Genomic DNA, 10,314 nt, shown 5'->3' with positions numbered 1-10,314 from the left:
CTAGAGAAACTCCCTCAACAAAATCATAAAAGGGCCACTAGAAAAAGGAACGGTTGATATGGAAGAGCTGTAAATGATCCATTTTTAAGGAAAGAAGAGCCAAGGGAAGAAGACAGGAAAAAATGTGTCAACTGAAGTCACATGTTTTTTTGAAATTGCTGTCTGGCTTTATTATAGAATCATAGAATTCTTTGGGATGAAAGGGACTTTAAAGGTCACCCAGTTCTGATCCCCCTGCCACGGGCAGGGACACATTCTACCAGGACAGGTGGCTTAAAGCCCGTCCAACCTGGCCTTGAACACTTCCAGGGATGGTGCATTCACAAGGCCCCTGGATAGCCTGTTCCAATGCCTCACCACCCTCACAGTAAAGAATTTCTTCCCAATATCTGACCTAAAACTGCCTCACCACCCTCACAGTAAAGAATTTCTTCCCAATATCTGACCTAAAACTACCTAAAACTGACTGCCTTCAGTCAGTTTAAAGCAATTTCCTGTGTATCTGTCACTATACCAAAAGTCCCTCTCCCAGCTGTCTTTTAGGCCCTCTTAGGTACTTGAAGGCTGCTATAGGGTACTCTAAACATTTTACCAAAATTCACTGATTTTCTAAAGATGCCAGTAAAGGGGTTTTTAGTTGTTTTGACGCCTTGAGAACATCCTGTTAGTATTTCTCCCATGCCTTAGAGTAAATGAAAACCCATAAGTCTATTTAAGTGTCTCATCAAGAAAGTTTTGGGGCCTTACAGGGTCCCAGTCGCCTCTTTCTTGCACATTAGAGGACCTGACTGTAGGCTTAGAAAGTTACTCACCAGAACCTGTCAGTGAGGTAGCAAATGTTGAGAACAGCTCTTCAGGAGAAGATGAAGTCCCTACCTGTGTCACAGTCGTGGGTGAGGCTACCATAATGCCCTCAATGTAGTCCTTCTCATTCTGTGTCAATGTTTTCCATAGGCTTAGGAGTCTGATTCAGCAGCCTGTGCAAGAAGTACTCATGATCAGTGTGACACACCATGCTTGCCCCACTCTTTCTCTGTGGGACATTTCAAAAGAGGATTTATCTAATCCCTTCCTACAACAAAACATTAAGAATATTTTCCTCCGGCCCTTTATACACCACCCACAGTGCCCTGCATTAGGACTTTACCTGAGGCTGTAAGATGCCTCTGCTCAAAAAGGGGCATTGGTGGGGCAAGTGAAAGGCAGCCATCACCTTCCTGCTCACCTGAAACGTATGCACACACACACAGAGTGAGGTCCACCCCTCTCAGCCCTTCAGTGAGACACTTCATCTCCCACTCTCCTGAATCTGTCAGCTGGTTACTTCAGCTGCACCACAGAGTCTGGCAACTAAGCCCTTTCCCTGGTCTTTCAAGCCTCTCAGCATGGACCAGCACTGCCTAGAGAGGATCTTCTGGAAAACAAGGACTTACATTGGAGAATCCAACCAATGATAAGCTCTGCAAGCCACAGAGAGACAAAATACCCCTCTCCCCCTGTTTCTCTTCTTTCTGGATATCATCTAGAAAAAACTGATCTTCTCTAATGCCACCCTTTCCTGTTGTCATAACACCTTTTATAAATGTAGGGTGTGATGCTCTCTGCTACCACCAAACCCAAAATGTTTTTCTTACAGGTTTTGTTCCACACAGCCCCTTGGGTAGGTACCCCCAAAACTTCCCTGTCTCCCTCATTCAAACCCCATATCTCCACATCAGGGGAAGCAAGACACTGGACCCATCATCTCTGTCATGTGTCCACACAGAGATGCACAAATGCAAGCCAAGAGCCACATCCCCAGGGCTCATTGCCTATTTCATAGGTATGAAGTTTCCCCATGATCCTTAAAGCACATGACTGTAACTCTCCTCACCACCACACCCCTTTCCAGTGCTGTATCACATGTATCTGTCCACACTTCTGCCCAGTCCTTGAGGATCACAAAGCAAAAGTCCCTGTCTCATGCAAGACTGCTGCTGCTATCACCAAGCCAACAGCTTTGTGGCTGGGCTTCGAGGTATGTGGTCATCAGCAGGAAACAAAGTCTGCATCAGAGCTGTGACGATTCAGGGGGTTTTGGGGTGTTTTTTTCCTTCCCAACCAGCCAATAAGAGCACACACAGAAGCAGTCTCTGGCAGGAAGCAGGGCAGTTACTCCTCTGGTTGTCAGGCTCCTCTTCTGGAGTGGTGGAGATGGCAGTGAACTTCACCTGCAGCTTCACTGCACTTTGCTGTTTGGCACTCTGGAGCTTCACTGGGACTTCAGGTGGTAAGAATGGAAAATAATTGCTGTTTTCCTTGTGTTTTAGTTTCTGTGAGTGCTGCTATGTAATGCTCTGGTAAACCGCAGCCTTTCTCCAACTGCTGCCCATGCTGGCTCAGCACTGCAGGGTTCAGGCTGCAGCTGAAAACCCAACTGCTCAAAAGACTTTCTCCTTGTGTAGTGAACCATGCTATCCAGGGATATCATTTAGGGGGTTTAAAGTCAATTTATGGTTTTAAATCATCTGTCAGTGTTTAAACTCTGCGTGACCTTGATTATTAAATCTAAAGGCTGCGGGTAACAATCTGACTGCTAAGTACAGATGGACACTTGAGTGCAGATTAGCTGACTTTTAATGAAGCATTAACCTGTTTCATTTCTTTCTTTGCTGAGCAAGGGAACTCTCTTGGTTGCAGCTGGCCTTAAATCTTTAGAATGGGAGCTGCAGACATGAGTGTTTTTCTCTGAAGGTTTTGGTTCAGTATTACTGAATATATTTCAGTATTACTTTGGTTCACATATACAGAAAGAAGTCAGGGATGGTGTTTGGTTAGCCAGTAGCTTTTTGTTTCTGCTGTGGTTTCCTTTGGGGGCTGCAGAGGCAGGAACTCTGCCACATCTTAAACGTAAAGATAAAACCCTAGCCTTGCTAAGGGAAGGAAGTATTTAAAGGAGGGAGAAATGGGGAGGAGGTTTTCAAAGCATCTGGTGGAAAAAAAAAAAATCAACCTGTTGCAATCTGCTAATTTGTTTCACTGCAACCTGGGAGGGAACACCCACAGGATTGCTCTCTCATACTGCAGGAACAAGGTCCCCAAAGAAATCCTCAAGGAGGAAAGCAGAAGAGAGAGCCTCTTAACACAACATTCAGCTCATATCTGCAAAAACAGCCCTTTTTTGATTTATAACAGATGGTTGCCTGTTAATTTTGAGCAAGAAAAGCATCTAACCCTACTATTGCCCAACAGAAGGAGCAGGAGGAAGGCTGGCTTTTCCATCTCTCTCTTCACATCTCCAAATCCAGGAGCAAGGATGGGCTCTGAACATGAATGCTCTGGTCCTAAGCATCTCTCACTAGAGCAGCAAGAGTTGTCTGCTCAGATGGTGAGATCACACACTCATGGCCTCTGAGTATTGTAGGTGCCTGGCCAAGTTATGCTGCGCCCCTGCTCCCGCACAGGCCTGGATGTTTCAGGAATGCTGGTATGCCTAGAGCCCTGCAGTGCTATTTGACCCTCTGAGTCAAGTCCGCCTTGCGTCTGGAATGGGGCCATTGCCTTACACAAATTCTAATTTTTAGGTAATGGCACTCAAGCCAAGCCAGGGATGAAACAGTCAGAAAAGGTTGCAGAGAGAAAACCAGAATTACAGGTACCTCACACCAGAGAGTCTCTGGGGTTTGGAAGGAGAGTACTGCAAACTATTCCAAACAGTAAAAGTGATTTCAGACCTGTGTGTTTGCCATGCAGTGACCACCTTGAATGGGAATGAAAGCACACAAAGAAAACCAAATCCTAGCCTTGAGGAATCTGAGTCCCCAGAGGAAAACAGTGGCATAATGATCTCCCACGATGGCTCAGTAGATTTTATACCCACTTTGCTCTGGTATGAGTCATTTTCAACACCAAGTTGCAACAGGTGAATGATGTAAAATGCCCAGTACCCCTTAGTGAAAGCTGGGGGGAAAATATAACCTATGACCTATCCCCTGCTTACAACACATGGTATATTGAGTCTACCTGTCTATAACACCCGTCCAGCTTGCTCACCTCTCCAGGTGATACATTTCAGAGGCCTGGCCATGTGTGATACTGCTGGATCTCTCAGGCACTGGAGTCAGGAACAAGGGCTCTTGGACTCTGACTCTTGGTTTGAATAATACACGTAATAGTTTTCTTCCCATCTACAGAGGGTGATTTCAGCCAGTCTCATTCACCCCGTGCCTATAAAAGACATCACCATGACTCAAGAGGTGTTGAGGATTCTCAAAAGCCACAAAAGGACTTTGTGTTAAGATTGAAAGAAGCTGTGGTTATCACCCCCTTCTACAAAGAACAGTATCTGATGTCAACACCCCCACCACTGCAACACCTGACTTTCCAACAGGTGTGAGAACAGATGCTCAAGCAAGGTGCTGGGGAGCAGCAAGAAGAGCCCAAGGTAGCAACCTGCTCTCAGCCTGACAGAATGTCCCAGTTGCTAGGTGAGCTCAGGAAAAAGCTGGTCCCTATAGCTGTTGGGTTGGTATTGATGGCACAGGAAAAACATGGCATTTCTGAGGAAGAGGACAGCTGGCCTTGTGGGCAAACCAAGGCCCTGCTCTGCCTCGAGCTTCATTTCTGCCTGCAGACAGGTCCTGCATGCCCCTGCTCAAACACCTGAGGATGCCAGTGCCTTAAATCCCTGTGAAAAGTTTTACCCATGAGCTGAGCACTGAGTAAGATGTGCTTGCCTGAGAAATACCTTCAGCCCAAGGTTGAATGGTCACAAGCTTCTGTGATCTCGAATCCCACCCTTGGTGCAGTGAGAAGACACCATCCCACAGAGAACAGTCTTGGGACCTACAAGTGGATTCTGGGCTGTTGGGTGAAGAAACATCACAACACTTGCCCAGCACTGGCTGCACACCCCTAGTGCCAACACAGATGAGAGGCATGGCACAGGGAAACTCATCACCTCCACACCAGACACAAAGCCACCTGCAGAACATCCACTCCTCTCCAACACATGGCCTGGGTCTCTCAGCTCCCACCTGCAAGAATATACGGGGGTCATTAGTTGGGGTATCAGTCAGGAAGTGAGATGGATTTGGACATCCTTGGGTTGAAGAGGGGTGTGGAATTGAGTTTCTCCTTTGCAGATCAAAGTGTAAATCCCTGAGCACTGCTGCAAGTGGGTGCAGCAATTAACACCTGTGAGAAGGATGTGACAGTATAAGTAGGATGTGCATAAGCAACATGTGAGATAAATTTTTGTCACCTTCTATGCTGATGATGGCATGTAATTCTGGTTTGGTTTCTTTTTTTTTTTTTTAATATATATTGGACCATCAAGCTGCCCCTGCAAACTGGCTTAAGTACATAGCCTATGTTCTATGCAGCTGGCTGTGGGTAAGAGATCCATCTGTGAAAAAAAGCTAGAGGTGATAAAAAGCTTGACTTTCACAGCAGATTTAGTACAACCTCTGTGTGTACATCTGTGTGCAAAAGCACACACAGGCTCACTGCCTGCACACACACAGGGTCACCTCCTGCACTGGCAGCCTTTGGCATTAGCAGTGGCTGAATGGCACCTTCTGCAGGATTGGGGATTTTTTTTCTTCTTATTTTGATTTCAGAAGTGGGAAAATTGAGAGGAATGGAAGTGTAAAAGGGGGTGAAATAATGACATAAACTGTAAGCTCTGAGCGTCTTTTAAATGATTGAAAAATAAGTGGTGAATGGGGAAAGAGCTACACAAGCAAGTAAAAATATACAGCAAATGGTTCTATCAACAGCTCTAATATGAAAGGTCATGGATTAACCCCTCACACTTCCCAATTTCCATTTCCTACACACCTTGCTTCTCCACTCCATGACCTTGGAAATCATAGAATTGTTTGGGTTGGAAGGGACCTTACAGACCATCTACTTCCAACCCCCCTGCCACAGATCAGGTGGCTCACCTTCCACACCTTCCACTAGACCAGGTTTTGCTCAAAGCCCCACACAGCCTGGACTTAAAAACTTCCAGGGATTAAACATGTACCAGTGTCCTATCACCCTTTCAGTGAAGAATTTCTTCCTAACATCTGAATCTTTCTAACATAAAAATCTCAAGTTGCCATCAAAGGTTTAAGGGTGGGGTGTGGGATAAAAACTTGTATCTGTAAGATAAGGTACGCAAATTAAGAGCAGCAGGACTCTGAGCTAGTGTTTATTATGTTACCAAAATTATACTGCACTCTGAGCAACATGACCTATCTTTAAAAGCAGTTTCAAAGTTGGTCCTTCTATAAACCAGGAGTTATACTAGAGACACTGAAATAATATTTGTGATACTCTGGCTTCTTCTAAGTAATTTTGAGCTCTGCTTTCACTTCTGGCAACATCTCTTTATGTCACTTCATTTCCTTGGACTGTTTCACCATTTCAGATGTAAACAAAAACTACTTTGTAATGGATGGGAGCAGAGTCCTTCTGAAGTACAAATGCATTGGATAAGTAAAAGGGTTTATGATTGGTTCAGAGGGCTGAAGCTCCCACCCTTTCATGCCCCTGATGTGTTTCACCCTGATGTTTTGTGTTGTTTCAGGTACACATGTAACACCACCCCACTCAACCATAAGACCTGGCTTCCCTGTCCCAGCGAACACCAACAGCCCCGCGGTCCGCAAGGCCGCTCGCTTTGGGGTCTACAGATACAACAACAGCTCCAATGACCTCTTTCTGTTTAAGGAATCACAGATAAAGAAAGCCATGGTACAGGTAAGAGCAGCAGACTCCTTGATGGTTCTCCAAATCATCTTCTAACTGACTCTCCTATGGCATATCCAAGACACAACATCCCTGATCTTCCTCAGGGCTGCTAAAGCTGTCCCCTTTAGCACTGCTACACAGGAGGGCTCTGTGTAGGTGACACACAGTTATCAGGTGTAGCACTTGATTCCTAGACAAAGTTTTGGCATCTCTTCCCCCTGCCCTCACTTTAAAGGAGGAAACTGCTTTCTCTAGATAGTCAGAGGGCTGAAGTACATGCTTCACGTGGAAATCAAACGCACCGTGTGTGAGAAGAGGGATCACTCCAGCCTGGACAGCTGTCACTTCCAGAGGGAAAAAAACCTGCAACAGGTATGTGTTCAATTTATTCGTGGTGCCCAGGAACTGCAGGGGATTCTTGGTCATCTCTAGCTGTACAATCCCTTTTAGACCAGCTCTGCCGTGTCTTCATATGTGTACAAACCTCTCCTCTGCAGAGCCAGCTCGGGCGAGGCCAGGTTATCACCTTTCATGCATCCAGGGCCAGCTCCTGTCTGCAAGGAGTTGAACCAGACACATCCACCTGGCCCATATTCCTGAGTGACTGAGATCAGTGTGCAGAAATTGAGTAGGTGCTAAATAGATTTCCTGGGTGGGAAACACTTTACACAGGCTTTCCCACTAGACAGGATTACTTAGCAAACAGTACTTTTCCTAGGATAAAGTGGGCAGACAAAAGGATGCTGTTTTCTCCTGCCCCATCACAGCCTGCAATGCTGAGATCAACCAGCAGACACCTGAACTTTCTCACCTATTCCCCTTTTATTCACAGATGCTGAGATGCTATTTTGAGGTCTGGATAACACCTTGGACACACGAAGTGCATATCCCTGTTGCCCATTGTCACCAAGACATTTCCCCATGAGAGCCTGACTTACAAAGGATCCACCACCCTATGTTTTTCCTTGCCTGGACTGCTGAGGTCAATATTGAAGTGGGGAACAGCTGTACAGAACTGCACAGAGGTTTTCTCTCAAAGCACATGGTTGTTTTTTCCTTGAGAAAAACACTCAAAAGACAAGGCCTGCCTTGACTGGATGTCTTGCTATGCAGTTGTGTATCTGTTTTTCCAAAACTAAACTGCACATGAACATGTGTTGTCATTCATTCATCATCCACCCTCTGGCTAAATTTCCAAGCACTCCCAGGAAGCTCTGTTGCACTTGTTTTGTGATGAACTTTCACAAACCCATGACAGAAACAAGTCTAAACGACACGTGTGAATACAACACCGAGGAAAGCTTTACAACAGTGGGGTGGTTTGCCTGGGTACACACACACAGGTTTTAAGATTTTTCCAGTGCCAGGGAAATGATCAGACACATCTGTCAGGAAGGCAAGAGGGAGAGCTGTTTTTTTTTTTAAGATAGAGGAATGGATAAGGATGTCTCGAAACACAGACATCCCAGAAATTATACAGTCCAATGAGTGCTTCCACTTTAATCAAAAGCTAAGCTACACTGTGAAAGGGCATCACGGCAAATGCCAAGGCTAATAAATTTAATCATATTGCCAAATAATAATTCTGAGGTTAAACAGCATAGTTCCATTCAGGTTAATATACAACATTTAATTTCTGGCAGACCACAGCTTATATTCATATTCAATAAAATGATGGTCTTCTCCAGGTGGGCATCCACCATTCCTTCAAGTCTTCACTCTTCATCCATGGGCTAATTATTGCTTACAGTGGACTAAGGTCCCTATTAGGAAGGATTTGGGTAGCTGCTCTCTTAAGATAGCCATAAAGTCTGAGCCTATGATCAGTCATACACAGACCAGCACTTCTAAATGGGCAGGGCCCTGATCTAAGCCACAAAGAGTAGGGGTTTTTTTCCACAAATACTCCTTTTTTCTGAAAGTTGTTGCTTTCTGTAGCAATATTGTAACTCCTATTAGCAGTAACACTCCCACTTTCAGCCCTTTTAACAATCATTAAATCAAGGAAGGCCAGTGAAGGGCTCTAAGCCAAGGTCTGGGGATGTTAAGACAGATGGTATTACTAGTACAACTGAGTATTTGCTCCAAGTAATCCCAAAGCTGGGCAAGTCTCAAGTTCTGTTTCAGAAACACCACTTGTAATGAACAGGTGGCTCAGCAGCAGCTCAAATTCAGCATCCAGTGCTGGAGAGGCAGCTGTGCTGCATCTTAATCTTTGGGAACACCAGTGTCTTGGCTGGGAAAAAAAAGGGAAAAAAAAAAAAAAAAAGCAGTGCTCTAAAGAAAGCTACAGAAGGGCCACAAGAGGATGTAATGTGATGCTACATTCAGCCATCACCAACAGCCTGGTGCCAAAGACAAGGAGAAAGAAAGGCAGCGATGGTGGCTTGGGCTGTCCACAAAGCAGGAAAGCCAAGCCACAGCTAGGTTTGTAGGAGAGCAAGAGAAGCCAGGAAGAGCTGCTCTTTGCATCTCAGAGGGGTTAGGAATGGTCTCAAGCCCTCTTCTCCTTCAGCTGCACACTTCACACAATGCCAAGGGCTTCCAACCAGGCTGTCAGCTTTAGACAGTCTGGACCAGAACAGGCTGGGCAGATTCATGTTCTTTCCTTCAGCCAGCAGGACAGCCTGGTGTTCAGGAACAGATGTCATTTACCTCTCACATGCCACCAAGGGGGCAAGCAGGCAGCATGCTGTCACTTCAGGTCTGTGCAGAGATGCATGCAGGCAGTGAGCATGTCACACAACAGTGTCCCCTGTGCAACTCTCCGAGCCCCTGACACACAGTGCTTCATCTCAAACACCTCACCATACCAATTCTCTATTTGTCAGAGCAACAAAATTTAAAGCCAGGTGAACTTGGCATCATGAAGGCTGACAAACCCAACAAGCCTTTGCTGTTCTCCCAAGGAAAATCCAGCATGACTCTTCAGACCTCTCTATGCAAACAGACAAGCTCCTGCTGAGAAAGACAGATCATCCTTATGTTCAAAGCTGCATCCAAGTGTTCACTGTGACACATAATTCCAGTGTGCTTTACAATAAGAAAGGTACACTAGAATTGTAGTACCGGTCATCCCCTCAGCTATGGTAACAGAGCTTTCATCAGCACCAAAGAAAGGAGCAGAGCTAGAGACAACTGAGCTCTTTGTATCACTCCAGAGCACTTCACTCAGGAAGGATTTGGGTAATTAAAGAGGAGGACACTGCTAACACTGACCTAAAGAACTGCCGCTAAATACCACTTCAACGCAATGACATGCAGCAGTCAAAAAGCCAGTGTCTGCCCTCTGCATCTTGGCTACAATTTACACCAAGGTTAACAGTTCATCAATTCACTCCAAGGAGTTCATACCCTTGCAGACCTTGCTGGGTCTCTGACATCTATTTCAGGTTACAATGGCAATTAAATATTTTTAGTAAAGATTTAGGGCATGAGGTGAGAAGGAAAACTTGTTTCTGCCAGCTCTGTATGTTGAGGGGAAAAAAGGAACAATCCCAGCAGTGACATTAAGAGCTGTGGGACAACCACAACCTGAGTTTTACCAGAGCTTCAAAGTGGCCAGTGATCCTCAAATGCAGATCTGCATTTGCT

General features: G+C 45.5%; 1 protein-coding gene across 2 annotated transcripts; it reads left to right on the top strand.

Moving 5' to 3' along the window:
• The first annotated feature begins 2,146 nt into the window (after positions 1 to 2,146).
• On the top strand, positions 2,147 to 10,042 carry CST7 (cystatin F). 2 transcript variants are annotated; one of them, XM_053938254.1, is made up of 4 exons: positions 2,147 to 2,266; positions 6,557 to 6,729; positions 6,976 to 7,092; positions 7,553 to 10,042. In XM_053938254.1, the coding sequence occupies exons 1-4, from the start codon at positions 2,194 to 2,196 to the stop codon at positions 7,643 to 7,645; spliced, it is 456 nt and encodes a 151-aa protein (XP_053794229.1). In that variant the 5' UTR covers positions 2,147 to 2,193; the 3' UTR covers positions 7,646 to 10,042. The 2 variants fall into 2 exon arrangements, with proteins under 2 accessions (XP_053794229.1, XP_053794228.1); XM_053938253.1 differs by having other exon boundaries at positions 2,147 to 2,269.
• The last annotated feature ends 272 nt before the right edge of the window (positions 10,043 to 10,314 follow it).

Source organism: Vidua chalybeata, chromosome 3, assembly GCF_026979565.1.
Source record: "Vidua chalybeata isolate OUT-0048 chromosome 3, bVidCha1 merged haplotype, whole genome shotgun sequence".
NCBI lineage: Eukaryota > Metazoa > Chordata > Aves > Passeriformes > Viduidae > Vidua > Vidua chalybeata.
Note: the sequence above shows the minus strand (reverse complement) of the source record. Positions and strands in the feature narration are given on the sequence as shown.